This window comes from Rana temporaria, chromosome 3 (genome assembly GCF_905171775.1).
Source record: "Rana temporaria chromosome 3, aRanTem1.1, whole genome shotgun sequence".
Classification (NCBI taxonomy): Eukaryota; Metazoa; Chordata; class Amphibia; order Anura; family Ranidae; genus Rana; species Rana temporaria.
Genome location: NC_053491.1, coordinates 6,768,837 through 6,790,480, shown reverse-complemented (window position 1 = coordinate 6,790,480; position 21,644 = coordinate 6,768,837). Strand labels below are relative to the sequence as shown.

Here is a 21,644-nt window from a genome sequence, read left to right as displayed (position 1 = left end):
TCTTCGGAGAAGACCTAGATAAATACATTCAGACCATTTCAAACGGCAAGAGTACTCTCTTGCCAACTAAGAAGAAGGTTCAGGGACCTGCGTTTAAACGACAGTATTCCCCTGGGCAGGGGCCCTCTAATGCCAAGCAGTATCGACGGCCTCCTGCAAAAGCAAACTTCGGCTTCAACAGCAGATCACAAGGACAGGCTGTTAGAGGCAAAAGGCAGTGGTTTCGCAAACCAGCAAAACCAGCCCCCAAGCCAACCTTATGAAGGGGCGCCCCCACCCACGAAGGTGGGGGGAAGGCTGCGACTCTTTTCAGAGATTTGGGAAGCCAGCATTCCCGACGAGTGGGTACGGTCTTCCGTGGCCACAGGCTACAAATTAGATTTCCTAAGGTTTCCTCCTCCTCATTTCCAGAAGTCGAGGATTCCAAACGATCCGGAAAAGGGAGCCGCATTAAGATCGGCATTAGATCATCTACTTTCCCAGGAAGTAATAGTAGAGGTACCAGTCCTGGAACAGGGGCTGGGTTTCTACTCCAACCTATTCATCATCCCAAAATCCAATGGAGATGTCAGGCCAATTTTGGACCTAAAGATGGTAAATGCATATCTAAAGATCCGCTCATTTCGGATGGAATCCGTGCGGTCAGCAGCTGCCACACTCCAGAAGGACGACTTCATGGCGTCCATAGACATAAAGGATGCCTACCTTCATGTTCCAATTTATCAGCCACATCAAAGATATCTACGCTTCATGGTGGCTTCGCGTCACTTCCAATTCGTGGCGCTTCCCTTCGGGTTGGCTACGGCCCCCCGGGTGTTCACGAAGGTCCTAGCTCCAATCCTAGCCAAACTAAGGATCCAAGGGGTCACGATCCTAGCATACCTGGACGACCTCCTAGTCATAGATCACTCGTCTCCCGGCTTGGAGCGAGCAGTGGCCCTCACGGTCCAATACCTCGAGAGGTTCGGCTGGGTCCTAAATCGAGAAAAGTCAGCTTTCCAGCCCACAAAGCAGTTGGAATATCTCGGCATGAGATTAGACACAGAACAACAAGGAGTGTTCCTACCTCTGAGGAAGGTAAAAGCCATCAAGGAATTAATCCTACTGGTTCTAAGCAAGAAAGAACCGACTATTCGCCTATGTATGAGGTTACTAGGCAAGATGGTGGCCACATTCGAGGCGGTACCATACGCCCAGAGCCACACTCGCATCCTACAGGCAGCCATCCTGTCAGCATGGAGCAGAAGGCCACAGGCCTTGGATATCCCGTTGCCGCTCTCATCAAGAGTCCGACAAAGTCTGTGTTGGTGGTTAGACCCTCAGAATCTACTGAAGGGGAGGTCTTTCAGCCCAGTGGCTTGGAAGATAGTGACCACAGACGCCAGCCTGACGGGCTGGGGAGCAATTTTGGATGGTTGCACTCGCCAAGGTACTTGGGCAAAGCCAGAGAAGCAGTTGCCCATCAACATCTTGGAGCTCAGAGCTGCTCGACTAGCCCTCAGGGCTTGGACGTCAAAATTGCAGGGGTTCCCGGTGAGAATTCAATCAGACAATGCCACGGCCGTGGCACACATAAATCACCAAGGGGGAACCAGGAGTCAAACCGCTCAGAGAGAGGTGAGCTTGATTCTTCTATGGGCAGAGGCTCATGTGCCCTGCATATCGGCAATATTCATTCCAGGAGTGGACAACTTTCAGGCGGACTTCTTAAGCCGCCAGACTCTATGGCCGGGGGAATGGTCTCTGCATCCACTAGTCTTTCAAGCACTCTGCCAAAGATGGGGAGTGCCGGACGTGGATATCATGGCATCGAGACTCAACAAGAAACTAGACAGGTTCATGTCCCGCTCAAGGGATCCGATGGCCTGCGGAACCGATGCGTTGGTTTGCCCTTGGCATCAGTTCAAACTTCTTTATGCGTTTCCCCCGCTCCAGTTACTACCCCGCCTGCTGCGCAGGATCCGGGTGGAGCACATACCAGTCATCCTGGTAGCTCCAGCATGGCCCAGAAGGGCATGGTACTCACTAATCTTAAGGATGGTAGTGGGAGACCCTTGGACTCTTCCTCTACGGCCAGACCTGCTATCGCAAGGTCCGATCCTCCACCCTGCCTTACGGCATCTAAATTTGACGGCCTGGAAGCTGAATCCCTGATTCTCAGGGGTAGAGGTCTGTCTCAGAAAGTAATCTCTACCCTAATCAGAGCCAGGAAACCGGTCTCTAGGGTGATTTATTACAGGGTCTGGAAGGCCTATGTAGGCTGGTGTGAGTCCAAGCGATGGCTTTCTCGCAAATTTACCATCGATAGAGTATTAAGTTTTCTCCAGCTAGGAGTGGATAAAGGATTGGCATTAAGCACAATCAAAGGACAGATTTCTGCTCTGTCAGTGTGGTTTCAGCGGCCGCTGGCCACCCACTCGCTGGTTAAGACCTTCCTTCAAGGGGTCTTACGTATTAGACCTCCAGTTAAATCCCCGCTTTGTCCGTGGGATTTAAATCTTGTTCTGTCAAAGTTTACAGAAACAACCGTTTGAGCCGTTGGCTGATATTCCTTTGGTTCTACTGACAAGGAAGTTAGTATTTTTGGTTGCCATAGTTTCCGCAAGAAGAGTTTCGGAGCTGGCAGCCTTATCCTGTAAGGAACCATATCTTGTTTTTCATAAGGACAGGGTCCTTCTCCGCCCTCATCCTTCCTTCCTTCCGAAGGTCATATCCAGTTTTCATTTGAACCAGGATTTGGTATTACCATCCTTCTTCCCTAAACCTACTTCCAGAAAGGAAGGGTTGCTGCATACCTTGGATATTGTCAGGGCCATGAAGGCCTATCTTAAAGCTACAAAGAAGATCCGGAAGACAGATGTGCTGTTCATTCTACCGGATGGGCCCAAGAAGGGGCAGGCAGCTGCAAAGTCCACCATTTCTAGGTGGATTAAGCAATTAATCACTCAGGCCTACGGCTTGAAAGGGTTGCCTCCTCCAGTATCATTAAAGGCTCATTCTACTAGAGCCATGGGCGCCTCCTGGGCAGCACACCACCAGATCTCTATGGCTCAAGTTTGCAAGGCGGCAACCTGGTCTTCTGTCCACACGTTTACAAAATTCTACAAGTTGGACGTAAGAAGGAATACTGATACTGCCTTCGGGCAGGCAGGGCTGCAGTTTGAGACCCTCGGATTCCGGGGGCTCCTCTTGTTCGAGTTAAATTTAAAAAAATTTATTTTTCTCAACTAAGTTGGATTTATTATGATTTGAGTATATCTCTAAATTAAATCCTTTTGTCTTGGAGATGTTCTCCCTCCCCTCATTGTAAGCATTGCTTTGGGACATCCCATATAGTAATGAATGCCGCTCTGTGTCCCGTGATGTACGATAAAGAAAAAGAGATTTTTAATACAGCTTACCTGTAAAATCTTTTTCTTGGAGTACATCACGGGACACAGAGCTCCCACCCCTCTTTTTTTGAGGACCATTTTGGGAGGCATACTGCTTGCTACAAAACTGAGGTACTCCTCCTATGGGAGGGGGTTATATAGGGAGGGGCATTTCCTGTTTGAGATTGCCAGTGTCTACACCTGAAGGTACTCCATATAACCCATATAGTAATGAATGCCGCTCTGTGTCCCGTGATGTACTCCAAGAAAAAGATTTTACAGGTAAGCTGTATTAAAAATCTCTTTTTTTGTGTATATATGTGTGTGTGTGTGTGTGTGTGTATATGTATATGTATATGTGTGTATATATATATATATATATATATATATATATATATATATATATATATATATATATATATATAAAATATATTTTTTTCCCTCAGTTTAGGCCGATACGTATTATTCTACCTTTTTTTAGTAAAAAAAATCGCAATAAGCGTTTATCGATTGGTTAGCATTTAAAAAAGGGGAGATAGTTTAATTGCATATATATATATATATATATATATATATATATATATATATATATATATATATATATATATATATATATATATATATATAATTTTTTTTTTTTTTTTTTTTTTTTTTACTACTAATGGCGGCGGTCGCGATATTTTATTTTTTTCGTGACTGCAACATTATGACGGACACATCAGACAATTTTGACACATTTTTGGGACCATTGTCATTTTCACAGCAAAAAATTCTATAAAAATGCACTGATTACTGTGAAAATTACAATTGCAGTTTAGGAGTTAACCACTAGGGGACTCTAAAGGGGTTAAGTGTGACCTCATATGTGTTTCTAACTGTAGGGGGGTGGGGCTGGACGTGTGACGTCATTGATCGCGTTTCCCTATATCAGGGAACAGACGATCAATGACAGCGCCACTGTGAAGAACGGGGAAGGTTTGTTTACACACGACTCTCCCCGTTCTTCAGCTCCGGGGACCGATCGCGGGACTCCAGCGGCGATCGGGTCCTGTGGCCGCGGTGCTTCGGACCGGGGCCCGCGAATGGGCATTTAACAATCACAGTTACAGGTACGTGATTGTGCCCAGCCGTGCCATTCTGCCGACGTATATCTGCGTTGGGCGGTCCTTAAGTGGTCAACATGGTTTCCTATGGAACACGTTCTGTAGTGCAAATCTGCAAAAAGCACCAAAAAATGCCATAGATGTGAATCGGGCCTAAACCCACAACCGTAAAATCTGTTGTGTGCAGAATTGCATGCTTGTTCTATTGTTCTACTCACTGTGGGACTTAAAGTGACAGTAAAGGTTCCTTTTTTTTTTTTTTTTTTTTTATTAAATAACAAAAAATGTCATACTTGCCTCCACTGTGCAGTTCTGTGCATTTGATTGACAGCAATGTGAGCCAATGGCTGCGCTGCTATCAATCTATCCAATGAGGAGCCGAGAAGCCCGGGGCAAAGGAAGAGCGCGTTCACGACACGGGACTTTCCAGGGCTCAGATAATTCAACAGGGGGGGGATGCTGGTAATATGTTTCACCTTAATGGATAAGATGCATTAAGGTGAAAAAACATGAACCTTTACAACTTTAATTCTGATTTAATTAGGAGAGGGGTGACAAGCAGTGGTAGTGCTGAATGAGGGGGGGGGACACCATAAGCGGTATTGTTGGCGGCACTTGACTAGGAAGTGCTGCTTGGAGAAGTTTGGCATAATCTCATGTTGCTCTTGGGACAGTAGATTGTACACTGTAGGCCGGGGCGGGGGGGTCCCCGACTCTATGTAGGCCAGGGGGCTCCCTGACTCTGTGTAGGCTGGGGGGGGGGGCTCCCCGACTCTCTGTGTATGCCGGAGGGGGTGGGTCCCCGACTCTCTATGTAGGCCAGGGGCCTCCCCGACTGTGTAGGCGGAGGGGGGTCCCCGACTCTCTATGTAGGCCAGGGGGGTCCCCGACTCTCTATGTAGGCCAGGGGGGTCCCCGACTCTCTATGTAGGCCAGGGGGGTCCCCGACTCTCTATGTAGGCCAGGGGGGGTCCCCGACTCTCTATGTAGGCCGGGGGGGGGGGGGGGGGGGTCGTCCCTGACTCTGTGTATGGCTGTATTCGCAGCCATTTCTGAAACAAATACCCTCTGATCCGTCACATTGTGTATGTAAAATGACAGAAGCCTTTTTATCATTTTTTATAGATTTTAGCTGCATGGTGGATGAAAATGGCGCAGGAGACGAACCACAACCAGGCGCCTCTACTTTGTTCCAACGGGTGCGGATTCTATGGTAACCCCCGCACCAACGGACTCTGTTCTGTGTGCTACAAAGAACATCTACAGCGGCAGAACAGCAGCGGCGGCGGCGGCGGCAGGAACAGTCCACCAGGTAGGTCCCATGTCACTGAGCTCAGAGGTCCTTCCCAATCTTTGCCTAAATCTAGGAAATGATTTTCCTCCAACTATAAACTCAATCCACTGACTACCTGCCCTGGAGCCCCCGGGAATTTATACATTTCAGAGGTGTGTGCCACCTTTTTACCTCTTCACTGTCCTGGCATTCAAGTGATACTAAAGTCTCGTTTGTTATTTTTAAATGGGGGGGGGGTAAAATACACTTCATACTTGCCTGCTCTGTAATGATTTGGCACAGAGCCGCCCTGATTTTCCTCTTCTCAGGTCCCTCGCTGGTGCTTCTGGCCCCTGTGTGTCCAGATGTACACTGTGTGCCGCAGCTCCCCCCCCCCCCCCCCCAAACACTCGGCAAGTTGAAATGTGTTGGAGTCCCCATCTTCTGTCATTTTATGTTCTCTCTCTCTTTTTCTCTCTCTTTTTCTCTCTCTTTTTTTCTTTCTCTCTTTTTTTCTCTCTTTCTCTTTTTTTTTTTCTCTTTTTTTTTTTTTTTTTTTTTTTTTTTTTTCTCTTTTTTTTTTTTTTTTTTTTTTTTTTTTTTTTTTTTTTTTTTTTTTTTTTTTTTTTTTTTTTTTTTTTCTTTCTCTTTTTTTTTTTTTTTTTCTCTTTTTCCTCTTTCCCCTCTCCCCTCTCCTTTCTCTTTCTCCTTTCTCCTCTCCTCTCTCTTTCCCCTCTCCCCTCTCCTCTCTCTTTCTCCTCTCTCTTTCTCTCTCTCTTTCTCTCTCTCTTTCTCTCTCTCTTTCTCTCTCTCTTTCTCTCTCTCTTTCTCTCTCTCTTTCTCTCTCTCTTTCTCTCTCTCTTTCTCCTCTCTCTTTCTCTTTCTCTTTCTCCTCTCTCTTTCTCTCTCTCTTTCTCTCTCTCTTTCTCCTCTCTCTTTCTCTTTCTCTTTCTCTTTCTCTTTCTCTTTCTCTTTCTCTCTCTCTTTCTCTTTCTCTTTCTCTTTCTCTTTCTCTTTCTCTCTCTTTCTCTTTCTCTTTCTCTTTCTCTTTCTCTTTCTCTCTCTTTCTCTCTCTTTCTCTTTCTCTCTCTTTCTCTTTCTCTTTCTCTCTCTTTCTCTTTCTCTCTCTTTCTCTCTCTTTCTCTTTCTCTCTCTTTCTCTTTCTCTCTCTCTTTCCCCTCTCCTCTCTCTTTCCCCTCTCCTCTCTCTTTCTCTTTCCCCTCTCTCTTTCTCTTTCTCTTTCCCCTCTCCTCTCTCTTTCTCTTTCCCCTCTCCTCTCTCTTTCTCTTTCCCCTCTCCTCTCTCTTTCCCCTCTCCTCTCTCTTTCTCTTTCCCCTCTCTCTTTCTCTTTCCCCTCTCCTCTCTCTTTCTCTTTCCCCTCTCCTCTCTCTTTCTCTTTCCCCTCTCCTCTCTCTTTCTCTTTCTCTTTCTCTTTCCCCTCTCCTCTCTCTTTCCCCTCTCCTCTCTCTTTCTCTTTCCCCTCTCCTCTCTCTTTCTCTTTCCCCTCTCTCTTTCTCTTTCTCTTTCCCCTCTCTCTTTCTCTTTCTCTTTCCCCTCTCCTCTCTCTTTCTCTTTCCCCTCTCCTCTCTCTTTCTCTTTCTCTTTCTCTTTCCCCTCTCCTCTCTCCTTTCTCTTTCCCCTCTCCTCTCTCTTTCTCTTTCCCCTCTCCTCTCTCTTTCCCCTCTCCTCTCTCTTTCTCTTTCCCCTCTCTCTTTCTCTTTCCCCTCTCCTCTCTCTTTCTCTTTCCCCTCTCCTCTCTCTTTCTCTTTCCCCTCTCCTCTCTCTTTCTCTTTCTCTTTCTCTTTCCCCTCTCCTCTCTCCTTTCTCTTTCCCCTCTCTCTTTCTCTTTCTCTTTCCCCTCTCCTCTCTCCCTTCTCTTTCCCCTCTCCCCTCTCCTTTCTCTTTCCCCTCTCCCCTCTCCTTTCTCTTTCCCCTCTCCCCTCTCCTTTCTCTTTCCCCTCTCCCCTCTCTTTTTTTCTTTTTTTCTTTTTTTCAAATAAGCTTTATTGGCAGGACCAAATACATGTTACCATTGCTAAAGCAGTTGAGTTTGTATAAGAATAAGGGAAGCGGGGTAATATAATGCGGAATGGACATAAGGACATTTCCTCTACAGTTATTACAATGTAACCATCAATATAATCTATAATATTCCTCGTATCACATCGTATCCCGAGTGATCAGCCAATGTGCATAGACATGGAATGCTAAAAATGTCCGCAGGTAAATGATGGACGTGGCTCTGTGAGTTCCTCATCTGAAGAATGCGATCTAATCCGATAATTCAAAATGAGTCGTCATGAGACGATCCATTCAAGGGATTGAAAACCGGAAACCAATATGCTAATAGAATGCAAAAAGTTTTTATTATAGAGTTGCTTAAAATTCATACAGTTTACATGTACATAACATATACAATATGAGAAAGGCAGAGTCTCCATCCATCAAAGGAACATGAATGACAGGGACACAAACGCGTTTTAACTCGCTGAGTCTTCAGGGGGATCTTTTAGACAATAGGATCCTGTTGGCTAAAAGAACCCCTTGAAGATTCAGCGAGTTGAAACGTGTTGGGGGACCCTATCTGTCATTTACATAATGTATACAAAGAGAGAGACTCCATCAAAAGAACAAAAATGACCTATGGGGACCCAACACATTTCAACTCACTGAATCTTCTTCAAGGGGTTCTTTTAGACAACAGGATCCTATTGTCTAAAACAATGGTGCTCAACATGCGCGCCCCCCCCAGCTGTTGAACTACAAGTCCCATGAGGCATTGCAACGCTGACTCCCAGAGGCATGATGCCCCTCCCCCTCTGCCCCTCCCCCTCTGCCCCTCCCCCTCTATAGCTCTTCATTTATCCTCGGTGGAAGGAATGCTTCGGTCAGGAATCTGTAAACTTCACCACTTGTAAATAGTAACAGAGGTCAGAGGGAAGGAGGACCCTTTGTGTTGGTTGGGATTATAAAGAATTTACGATATCCTGGGAATCTGGTTCAAAAGAAAAGTGCCATTGTGCATGTTTACTTTATTGATAAGATTGTATCTACAGAACATCCGGAAAGAGTTCACAGCGCTTCACTTTTTCCACATTTTGTTATGTTACAGCCTTATTCCAAAATGGATTAAATGGATTATTTTCAGGCTCCTCCCCCCCCCCCCCCCCCTGCACAGACGTATTTCGGGCTCCTCCCCCCTGCAGACGTATTTCAGGCTCCTCCCCCCTGCACAGACGTATTTCAGGCTCCTCCCCCCTGCACAGACGTATTTCAGGCTCCTCCCCCCTGCACAGACGTATTTCAGGCTCCTCACCCCCTGCACAGACGTATTTCAGGCTCCTCCCCCCCCCCCCCCCGCTCAGAAGGTGATGCTTGTGTGCATGGGGAGGAGCCGGTGATGCTTGTGTGCATGGGGAGGAGCCGGTGATGCTTGTGTGCATGGGGAGGAGCCGGTGATGCTTGTGTGCATGGGGAGGGGCCTGTGATGCTTGTGTGCATGGGGAGGGGCCTGTGATGCTTGTGTGCATGGGGAGGAGCCTGTGATGCTTGTGTGCATGGGGGGGGAGCCGTTGATGCTTGTGTGCATGGGGAGGAGCCTGTGATGCTTGTGTGCATGGGGAGGAGCCTGTGATGCTTGCGTGCATGGGGAGGAGCCGTTGATGCTTGTGTGCATGGGATTTGCTTTGTTTTTTTTATTTTTAATAAATTTACAAAGATTTCAAACAAACTTCTTTCATGTTGTCATTATGGGGGATTGTTTGTAGAATTTTGAGAAAAATAAGTGTTTTTCCCCCCCCAAAATGGAATTAAAATGTAACAACATGTGGAAAAAGTGAAGTGCTGTGAATACTTCCCGGATGCTCTGTATATTGATATAATTGTATCGCCGTTGATTCCCATATTCTGTGACCTTGCTCTTTGTTTTGCTTGTAGTGGTGTCCATGGGGAGTGGGGTGGAGGTTCCCTCCTCGCAGCAGGCGGTCACACCTCAGGTATCTGAACCAGAAGAGTCCGCATTGCCACAAGCAAGGTACGTTTTCCTTCCTCCCATACAGTCTAGGAAGTAGAAAACAGGAATTCTGCTGAATTACAGGTCCTGCCTACTTCATCATGCTGTTTTTCGATAAGCAGCCTTCTCGGCCTCCCTCCTCTCCTCCTTCCTGCAGCTCCTGCTGCGGGCAAACGGGGGGCGGGGGGGGGGAATGATTCAAGATGGAAAGTGGGGGAAGGGGCCGTTAAATATCTTTCCTGAATAAACACAGTGAGCGGTACCAATCGCTCCTCTGTCCATTTATCACTGAAGCATAGTAAACTGTTTACTATAATTCCGTTTGAGCAAGAAGCTTCAGAGAGCTTCCAATTCATTTCATCTTTGTAACTCAGGCTGCAAAGAAAGAGACTGATAAATCTGTCATCAGTCCCTTTCAGGTGGGTGGGTGGGGTTAGGATGGGGATAGTTTTTTTGTATGGGGCCCTGTGATAATCATATGATGAGCTTTTTTCTTTTTCTATATCGGTCAGTTCCTTGCCACTTCCAGAATCTGTGTCCTCGTCACAAGCCGAATCCACAGAGAACAGAACTTCCGAAACAAACGAGGCGCCAGGTGAGATCTGAGGCTTTGATGTCCATTGTGGTGGGATAGGGAAATGTGTGTCCTTTTATGTTGTGACTTGTGAGCTTCCCCCAAGGAATAGAACACTATTAGGCCTCATTCACACAGGGCAGACCACAGCGTATACGCCCATGAGGGGGCCGTGTTTAGGGCAGAGCCTCCTTTTTTGAGATTTGGTGTTAAAATCAGGTTGTTTTGCTAGAAAATTACTTAGAAGCCCCAAACAGATTTTTATATATACATACATACATACACACACACACACAGCGCCCCCTTGCTTTCAGCATGGGCACTACGCTAAAGTTAATGGGGCGTGGGAGAGTTACTTTGCTCCCATTCACTGATTTGTTCAAATTTCGGGACCTCTGTCATTCCAGAATTGTCCACTGGGTCAGTCTGTGGTCCAGGGATGCAGTGCCGTCCTTGGCCAGTAGCTGGCGCTAGAGGGGTTCTGGCAGAGCAAGCTTTCCCAGCAGCCAATTAAAGGGGTTTTCCCTCGCAAGGCATGCTGGGGGAGAGTATATATGGGACAGGTGTCATGTGTTCCGGAGTCTTCGCGGGGTCCCCGTTCCAGGTGCGGTATCCACCTTCAGGGTACGCGCATCCATGGACCCCGCCGGCACGGCCCACCTGGCCAACACTCAAGGCTGCATTGAACCTCATCCGGAGGTGAAAGGGGACTCCAGTGTTTCGCTGGATTCCAGGACCTATTGAGAGAATCCCCGTCTGGGATCGGGTGTCCGGACCACTGACAGGTATGCTTGCTGTCATCCGGGGGCCTGTTTAGGAAAAAGTCTACTGGGAGGAGTTGCTCTTTATTCACCTAAGTCCTTTATTGAAACTGGCCTGTGACCAAGGCCCTAGAGCCGGGTCTATGAGACAGACCTGTTCCTCCGAGACAGTTCAGAGTGACAGGCTTATCATAGGGGTCTGTCCGGGGGCACTTTACCCACTCCAAGAAGAGTGGCGACGTGTTACAGAAGTTGGTACTATGCGGAGCAGTACTGACTGCTCCATTGATATCCAGGCCTGATACTGCAAAGTTCTCTCCTTCTATCCTTTCATCAACCTTGTCCTTCCTATTTGCTGTTGATGTTGGCCGTGTCGGCCTGGAAATAAAGCATTGAAAACCCTTCAATCACTGTCTGGACCTTCGCTCACCATTTATTCTACCACTGCACCCCTGGAGCCATGTCAGGGTAACTTAACGCACCGCTCTGCTTTTTCTCCTACTTTCTGTCACGCGGGGTGAAATAAACTGCATGCGTGCTTCATAATCTCCCCACTGGATATCACCGCTGCATTTTGGTGTGAACGAGACCACCATTGTTTCCTGTGTGTCTTGCAGAGATCTTTTGGATTTCTTATGCAGAAAAACGCAGGTCTCTGGCATGAATGAGCCCCAAAGGCTACTTTAACCACTTAACCCCCGGACCATTTACTGCGTCGCTTTAACGGACAATTGCGCGGTCGTGCGACGTGGCTCCCAAACAAAATTGGCGTCCTTATTTTTCCCACAAATAGAGCTTTCTTTTGGTGGTATTTGATCACCTCTGCGGTTTTTAGTTTTTGCGCTATAAACAAAAATAGAGCGACAATTTTGAAAAAATATTTTTTACTTTTTGCTATAATAAATATCCCCCAAAAATATATAAAAAAAAACATTTTTTTTTCCTCCGTTTAGGCCAATACGTATTCTTCTACCTATTATTCGTTAAAAAAAAATCGCAATAAGCGTATATTGATTGGTTTGCGCAAAAGTTATAGCGTTTACTAAATAGGGGGTATTTTTATGGCATTTTTATTAATTTTTTTTTTTACTAGTAATGGCGGCGATCAGCGTTTGTTTTTTTTTTTTTTTTTGGTTTTTTTTTGTACTGCGACATTATGGCGGACACTTTTGACACATTTTTGGGACCATTGTCATTTTTTATAGCAATCAGTGCTATAAAAATGCATTGATTACTATAAAAATGCCACTGGCAGGGAAGGGGTTAAGTATGTTCCCTGGGTGTGTTCTAACTGTAGGGGGGGGGCCTCGCTAGGGGAAATGACTGATCGCTGTTCATACATTGTATGAACAGAGGATCAGCATTTCCCCCCCTGACAGGAGCGGGAGCTGTATGTTTACACACACAGCTCCCGGTCCCCGCTCTGTAACGAGCGATCGCGTGTGCCCGAGGCGATAGCGCCCGCCGGGCACGCGAGTCGGGGGGCGAGCGCCTCTAGTGGCCTGCGCGAGAGCCAACGTTGTACTACGTGCTCTCGCGCAGGGGAGCCGACCTGCCGCCGTAAAACGACGGCGGCTGGTCGGCAACCAGTTAAAAAAAAAAAAAAAAAAACTCTGAGCAGCAGGAAGTGTCAGTGTAGGGAAGCGGGTCCGTATAAATCTAGGGGCAAACTAATTACACATTTCCTCTACAGTTATTACAATGTAACCATCAATCTAATGTATAATATTCCTCGTATCCTGAGTGATCCGCCAATGTGCATAGAAATGGAATGCTAAAAATGGCCGCAGGTAAATGGACGCGGCTCTGTGAGTTCTTCATCTGTAGAATCTGAAGAATGCGATCTAATCCGATAATTCAAAATGAGTCGTCATGAGACGATCCATTCAAGGGATTAAAAACCGGAACCAATATGCTAATAGAATGCAAAAAGTTTATTGGAGTTGCTTAAAATTCATACAGTTTACATGCACATAATGAGGGAGAGTCTCCATCCATCAAAGAAACATAAATGGCAGAAAGGGACACCAACGCGTTTCAATTTGCTGAGTCTTCAGGGGGATCTTTTAGACAAAAGGATCCTGTTGGCTAAGAGAACCCCTTGAAGATTCAGAGAGTTGAAACGTGTTGGGGTCCCCATCTGTCATGTATGTTCTTTTGATGGAGATTCTCTCTCTCTTTGTATACGTTAAATGACAGATAGAGACCCCAACATGTTTCATCTGTCATTTAACGTATACAAAGAGAGAGAATCTCCATCAACAGAACATACATGACAGATGGGGACCCAACACGTTTCAACTCGCTGAATCTTCAAGGGGTTCTTTTAGACAACAGGATCCTATTGTCTAAAACGATGGGTGCTCAACATGTGCCCCCCCCCCCCCCCAGTTGTTGTGGAACTACAAGTCCCACGGGGCATTGCAAGGCTGAGAATTACAAGTATGACTCCCAGAGGCAGGGAAGTCGGCAGAGTGTGGGGCAAGAAAAAGCATAATGACACAGAACAGACCTTAGACAGTGCCGATGGTGAGTGATTGGGGTTAATCCCATTGTATAGGGAAGACGTATCGTGGAGGAAGCCGCTTTTTACATCATTTAAGTTTATTTTCTTGCAGCTTCTCCATCAGACAGCGCACAAAATTCTTCTGAAGAGCAAGCAAGTTCTCCTGTAAAGGCCAAGCTAAAAAAGAACCGCTGCAACATGTGCCGCAAAAAGGTCGGACTTACAGGTACGTCTCTTAGAATACACCCAGGTTTGTGTCCCCCCCCCCTGCTAAGTCAGAGGTTTCTCCTGCAGATATCAAATTTTAATGTTTCCCTGGTCATAATTAACCACTTCAGCCCTGGAAGGATTTACCCCCCCCTTTTTTATTTATTTAACCACTTAAGCCCCGGACCAAAATGCAGGTAAAGAACCCGGCCAGTTTTTGCAATTCGGCACGGCGTCGATTTAACTGACAATTGCGCGGTCGTGCGACGTGGCTCCCAAACAAAATTGGCGTCCTTTTTTTTCCCCACAAATAGAGCTTTCTTTTGGTGGTATTTGATCACCTCTGCGGTTTTTTTTTTTGTGCTATAAAAAAAAATAGAGCGACAATTTTGAAAAAAATTCAATATTTTTTCCTTTTTGCTATAATAAATATCCCCCAAAAATATATAATTTTTTTTTTTCTTTTAATATATATAACTAATATCAGGGAACACACAATCAATGAAGCTGCCACAGTGAAGAACGGGGAAGGTGTGTTTACACACAGCTCTCCTCGTTCTTCAGCTCTGGGGACCGATCGCGGGACTCCAGCGGGGATCGGGTCACGGAGCTTCGGACCGAGTCGCGGCGCCCGTGACCGACGGCTGGGCACTTAAAGAGGACGTACAGGTACGTGATTGTGCCCAGCCGTCCCATTCTGCATGTGCAGGAGGCAGTCCTTAAGTTGTTTATATCTGTGTCACATCTTTAACCAAAGGACAGCTTTGTATTGTGTTTTCTAATTGTGGGGGGGGGGGGGGGGGGGGGGGTGGACTGACAGGAAGAACAGATCGCTGTTCCTGATTACTAGGAACAGAAGATCTCCATGCTCTCCCGTGTCAGAACGAAGATCTGCCTTGTTTACACTGACAGAACCCCGTTCTGCCTCTGTGTGGAAAGATTGCGGATGGCCGGTGGACATCGAGTCCGTCAGATTGGCTCCCCCTCCGTGCAGCGGGCGCAGTATCTAGTGCATGAAAGGTACAGGTACGTTGTTTCACGCTATAGAGCCGCCCTGCCTCAGTATATATGCGGTGGGCGCTCTTGAAGTGGTTAAGCCGGGTACACAGGGGCTGAATGTCTGGAGACAACGGCCGATTAAAAAATAAAAATCGCTTCACCAGAGTAGTACAATGTTACGAAGTGTGTAAAAAAAAAAAAAATACAAATACAATTTTATGTTCCAAAAACTTATGACAGAAAATTACAACTTTTTTTTTTTTTTTGTCATTTTCTGTCATAAGTTTTTGGAACATAACATTTTTTTTTTTTTTTTTTTTTTTTTTTACACACTTTGTTACTAGGGTAACCTATTTCTCTGGTCAAATAATTGTTTTACACAATTTGACCAGAGCAATATGTTACCATAGTAACAAAGTGTTTAAAAAAAAAAAAAAAATACAATTGTATGTTACAAAAACTTGACAGAAAATGACAATTTTTTTTTTTTTTTTTTTTTTTTACACAAGTTTTTGTAACATACAATTGTATTTTTTTTTTTTAAACACTTTGTTACTATGGTAACATATTGCTCTGGTCAAATTGTGTAAAACAATTATTTGACCAGAGAAATATGTTACCCTAGTAACAAAGTGTGTAAAAAAAAAAAAAAAAAAAAAAAAAAATGTTATGTTCCAAAAACTTATGACAGAAAATGACAAAAAAAAAAAAAAGTTGTAATTTTCTGTCATAAGTTTTTGGAACATAAAATTGTATTTGTATTTTTTTTTTACACACATTGGGCTGGATTCAGGTAGCCGAGCGCATTGTTACGGCGGCGTATCGTATTTACGTTGCACCGCCGTAAGTTTGAGAGGCAAGTGCTGTATTCACAAAGTACTGCCTCCTAACTTACGGCGGCGTAGCGTAAATGGGGCCGGCGTAAGCGCGCCTAATTCAAATGAGTATGAGGGGGCGTGTTTTATTTAAATTATGGTGACCCCGCGTTTTTTTACGAACGGCGCATGTGCCATTCGTGAAAGAATCCCAGTGCTCGAAATTCCGCCGCAAATCGTCATTGCTTTCGACGTGAACGTAAATTACGTCCAGCCCTATTCGCGAACGACTTACACAAGCAACGTAAAAAATTCAAATTTTGAAGCGGGAACGACGCCCATACTTAACATTGGCTGCGCCACCTAATAGCAGGAGCAACGTTACGTCGAAAAAGCCCAACGTAAACGACGTAAATAAATTGCGCCGGGCGTGCATACGTTTGTGAATCGGCGTATCTAGGTCATTTGCATAATCTACGCCGAAAACAACTGAAGCGTCCCTATCGGCCAGCGGCAGTATTGCACCCTAAGATACGACGGCATAGGAGACTTACGCCGCTCGTATCATGGCCTAATTTAAGCGTATCTGGTTTCCAGAATACACTTAAATTTACGACGGCGTGAATTCAGAGTTACGACGGCGTATCGACTGATACGCCGGAGTAACTCTTACTGAATCTAGCCCATTGTTTGCATAGCCATATAGCAATGCATTTAATTTCTACATGCAAGCATGTTACTGAATGAAATAGATTTTTAGGTTTTTTTTTTTGTTTGTTTTGTGAGTAGCCGTGATTGGTCAGTGTAATCACATGTTACAGGCTGGGCCAATCGCAGCCCCATCTGTACCATGTGATTACCACTGGCCAACCACAGCTAGCGACACAATTGTATACAATGGATGGCTTGATTACAACTGTCATGTGACCCGCTGTGATTGGTTACAGCGGTCGCATGGTACCGGGGCCCGTACAGTGATCAGTCATTGGCCGGTGACAGCGCACATTGGAATTCATACAACAGACTGATCACCAAAAATGCCAAACGTTGCTACTATAATGCGCTCTTCTGTTTTTCTTCCCAGGATTTGAATGCCGGTGCGGCAATGTATTCTGCGGAACCCACCGCTATTCCGACGTCCACAGTTGTTCCTTCGACTACAAAGCGGAAGCCGCTGCAAAGATCAGGAAAGAAAACCCCGTGGTGGTGGGAGAAAAGATCCAGAAAATCTGAAGGAGGAGGAGCTCTGTGTCCCGCATCTCAGTGGACATCTCTGGGACACGCCTACTTTATAGTCCACCCGGTCAGTTTTGTTGGATCCGGGGACACGGCTACTCCTAGCTTCAATTTTTATTTTTTCTCCTTTTTTTTTTTTTTCTTACTGCAGCTTTCCCTGATTTTTTGACAGTTGAAACCGGGATAAAAAAAAAAAAAAAACCACAGGAAACAAACTGAGAAAAGTCTTTTACACCCTCTCCAGGTGTTTCCACCCTCTTAGCGGCCCGCCTAGTTTCTTATCTTCTGAAGGGACAGACGATGTGACGGAGAACGTTCTCCTCTCTCTGGAATGGCTCGAGTTTTACACCTTCTTCTAGATATCAAGCATCCTGACTCCATTATCCCCCCTCCCCCCTCCCCCATTGTATTTATCCTGATGCAAAAAACGGATCAGCATTTTATTGGACCAATTTAATGATGTATGTCTGAGCTCTGGAGGAATCTCCTTTTTTCATCAGAGGAACCCGCTCTAAGAAGCCTTTTATTTTATTTCCTTTTTATTTTTTATTTTATTTTATTTTTTTCGATTTTAATTTTTTTTTCTTGCATCTTTTTTGTGTGATTGTGTGGATGATTACAAATATCTTTAAATATAGAATGGAAATAAACTGAATATTAGTGTTGGGCCTGGTCTTTCCCCAGCAGGTCCTGAATCTTGTGTTTTGAGAGCCCAGCCTTACCGTAGTGCAGGGATATGCAATTAGAGGACCTCCAGCTGTTGCAAAACTACAAGTCCCATCATGCCTCTGCCTCTGGGTGTCATGCTTGTGGCTGTCAGAGTCTTGCTAGGCCTCATGGGACTTGTAGTTCTGCAACAGCTGGAGGTCCGCTAGTTGAATATCCCCGCCGTAGTGCATGGGTCTTCAAACTACAGCCCTCCAGGTGTTCAGAAACTACAATTCCCATCATGCCTAGTCATGTCGGTGTGTTACAATGCCTCATGGGATGTGTAGTTCTACAACAGCTGGAGGGCTGTAGTTTGAGGATCCCTGCCGTAGTGGGTTGAGTTGGTTATGATCTGCCTCGGGTGGGGGGGGGGGGGGGGGGGGGGTGAGTGAATAAACAAGTTAGGCCTTGTTGTAGGCTGGGGGGGGGGGGGGGGTGAGTGAATAAACAAGTTAGGCCTTGTTGTAGGCTGGGGTGGAGGCTCCATTTATAAATACAGTAAAATCTTGGATTGCGAGTATAATTAGTTTTTTCTGGAAACATGCGTGTAATCCAAAGCACTTGTATATCAAAGCTAATTTTCCCATAAGAAATAATGGGAACTCAAATGATTCGTTCCGCAACCATTTATTCATAAGGCCCCTTGCACACTGGGGTGTTTTTCATGCGGTACAACGCTAAAAATAGCGCTGCTATACCGCATGAAAAATCATGCCCTGCAGTGTTCAATGTGAAAGCCCGAAGGCTTTCACATTGAAGCGGTGCGCTAGCAGGAGCGCACCAAAAGTCCTGCTAGCCGCATCTTTACCGCGGTATAGGAGCGGTGTGTTCACCGCTCCTATACCGCGCCTTCCCTTTGAAATCAATGTGAAAGCGCGGTAATACCGCCCGCAACGCTGGCGGTATTAACCCTTTTTCGGCCGCTAGCGGGTGTTAAAACCTCACCGCTAGCGCCCGAATATCGCGGTAAATACGACAGTATAGCCGCGCTACAAATAGCGCGACTATACCATCACCGCGGCTCCACCCGGCAATGTGAAAGCAGCCAAAGTCCTTCAGTTTATAGTCCATATAAAAAGATTAGAGCGATGTGATTGGTTGTGTGACCGTAAAATGTCCATCCACCAATGGAAGCCTCCGCAAGGGGATTAGAAGCAAAATCCAACAGACGCTACAGAGTATAAAAGAGAAGAGAAGGCGCCTCTAAGTGTAGCAATATGGTTACATTTAATGAAGGTAGCAACTCACATGGTTGATTAACCACTTGCTTACTGGGCACATATACCCCCTTCCTGACCAGGCGAAATTTCAGCTGCGTTGCTTTAACTGACAATTGCACGGTCATGCGACATGGCTCCCAAAACAAAATTGTTTTTTTTTTTTTTTTTCTACAAATAGTTTTCTTTTGGTGGTATTTGCTCACCTCCGCGTTTTTATTTTATTTTTGCGTTATAAACAAAAGTAGAGCGACAATTTTAAAAAAAAACTATTTTTAAGGGCCCTTTCACACGGGCTGACAAACGGTCCGTTTTTTACAAGTCCGTTTACGGACTTGTAGTCCTATGGGATTGCAGACGTTAGCGGATGATGCATGCGCTAACGTCCGTAAAGATCCGCCTCCGCAAAGATCCGCTTTTTCAGACGGAAGAAAACACTATTTTTTCTTCCGTCTGGCGGAACGGATCGGATGAATACGGACCGTGTGATTCCCCATAGGGGAGAGCGGAGGAAAGACAGGGGCGGTCTCTGCACAGTGTGCGGGGACCGCCCTGTCTGCCGACAGCTCAGCGGAGATTTACGGATGATCCTCACTGAGCCGACGGACACACACGGGGCGGATCAATACGGATCCGCTCCGTGTGAAAGAGCCCTAACTTTTTGCTATAATATCCCCAAAAAATATATAAAAAAAAAAATTTTCATCAGTTTAGTCCGATACGTATTCTTCTACATATTTTTGGTAAAAAAAAATCGCAATAAGCGTTTATTGATTGGTTTACGCAAAATTTATAGCGTTTAACCACTTGTCCACCGGGCCTATTTTGTCACTTCTCTCCCTCATGTAAAAATCACAATTTTTTTTGCTAGAAAATTAACCAGAACCCTCAAACATTATATATATATATTAGCAGACACCCTAGGGGGAATACAATGGCGGTCATTGCAACTTTTTTTCTTGCACGGTATTTGCGCAATAATTTTTCAAACGCCTTTTTTTGGAAAAAAAATACGGTTTCATGGATTAAAAAATAGCAAAACAGTAAAGTTAGCCCAATTTTTTTTGTATAATGTGTGAAAGATGATGTTACACCGAGTAAATAGATACCTAACATGTCACGCTTTAAAATTGCGCGCACTCATGGAATGGTGCCAAAAAATCTCCATAGGCGATGATTTCAATTTTGTTACAGGTTACTATTTTCGAGTTAGAGGAGGTCTAGTGCTAGAATTGTTGCACACGCTCTAACGCACGCGACGATACCTCACATGTGGGGTTTGAACAGCGATTACATATGTGGGCGGGACTTGCTTGCGTGTTCGCTTCTAAGCGCGAGCTACTGGGGACAGGGGCGTTTTAAAATTTTTTACTTAATTTTTTTTTTATACTTTTATTTTACATATATATATATATATCACTTTTATTTCCTATTACAAGGAATGTAAACCTCCCTTGTAATAAGAATCACTGTGACAGGTCCTCTTTATGGAGAGAGGCGGGGTCAATAAGACCTTCCCCTCCCCCCACATCTCTCCTCCAGGCTTACAAGCATTGGATCGGTGAAAAAAATTCACCGATCTAATGCCGACAGCCGCGATTGCGGCTTTGTTTACTTCCGGGCGTGACTTCATAACGTCGTGCCCGGACCTCCGACGGTCATAGAGATGACTGGTGACCATCTGGTCACCAGTATCTCTATGCTTTCCCAGCGAGCGCCGGCCGATTCACTCTCCGGGCCCCCGATGGCACAGGAGAGCCCGGAGAAGCACCAGATGTCGGCGGGAGGGGGTGTCCCGCTTTGATCGTTCCTATTGTGCACAGAATCGGTGGCTGAAGACGGTGATATCTGAATGATGCCTGTAGCTGCACCCATCATTCAGATATCACCGCACAAAGCCGAGGACGTCATGACGTCCTCCCGTGGACAAGTGGTTAAACAAAATAGGGGATAGTTTTATGGCATTTTTCATTAATATTTTTTTTTTTTTTCCACAACTGCGACATTACGGCGGACACATCGGACACTTTTGACACCATTTTGGGAACATTGTCATTTATACAGCGATCAGTGCTATAGAAATGCACTGATTACTGTGAAAATGACACTGGCAGTGAAGGGTTAACCAGGAGGGGGCGCTGTAGGGGGTTAAGTGTGTTTTGAGGGAGTGTTCTTACTGTGGGGGGGGGGGTGGCTGTGTGTGTGTGACGTCACCGATCGTCTGTTCCCTAACACAGGGAACAGACGATCGATGACATTGCCGCTTGGAAGAATGGGGAAGGTTTGTTTATACACACCTCTCCCTGTTCCTCTCTGTGACCCGATCGCAGAACACTGGCGGCGATCGGGTCCTGCAGTCTCGGAGAACAGGACCAGGTCACGAGCGCGCTGCCGGCGGAGCGTTCGCGACCCGCGGCTGGGCTCTTAAAGGCGACCTACAGGTACGTGGATGTGCCCAGCCGTGCCATTCTGCCGACGTATATCGGCGCGAAGGGGTCCTTAAGTGGTTAAATGTAACCACTTAAGGACCCCTACACTTGGAGGCTCCTCTCTTTTATACGCTATACTATAGTTGTGACATGACGCTACTCTTATATCAAGACATCGCTTGTATATCAAGTCAAAATTTATTAACGAATGTTGCTAGTCTTGCAAAATGCTCTCAAACCAAGGTTTTACTGTAAAATAAATAAAAATATATATATATATATATATATATATATATATATATATATATATATATATATATATATATATATAATTTAGTGCGCAGGGTCTTCAAAAAGTTTTCTTGTTTCATATTTAATAGTTAAAAAAAAAAAAGTGCAGAAACTTTCTGAGGACCCTCTTTTATATTTCTCA

At 45.4% G+C, this 21,644-nt stretch overlaps 1 protein-coding gene across 1 annotated transcript in view; it reads left to right on the top strand.

Annotated features, from left to right (window-relative positions):
- ZFAND6 (zinc finger AN1-type containing 6) overlaps positions 1–17,524 on the top strand; it is a 31,471-nt gene extending 13,947 nt beyond the window's left edge. Inside the window, exons 2-6 of the mRNA XM_040342188.1 lie at positions 5,600–5,786; positions 9,684–9,780; positions 10,272–10,354; positions 13,713–13,826; positions 16,706–17,524. Coding sequence (XP_040198122.1) covers positions 5,618–5,786; positions 9,684–9,780; positions 10,272–10,354; positions 13,713–13,826; positions 16,706–16,854 — 612 coding nt within the window. The 5' untranslated portion in view covers positions 5,600–5,617 and the 3' untranslated portion in view covers positions 16,855–17,524. The remainder of the gene's footprint in view (positions 1–5,599; positions 5,787–9,683; positions 9,781–10,271; positions 10,355–13,712; positions 13,827–16,705) is intronic.
- Positions 17,525–21,644: the final 4,120 nt, after the last annotated feature.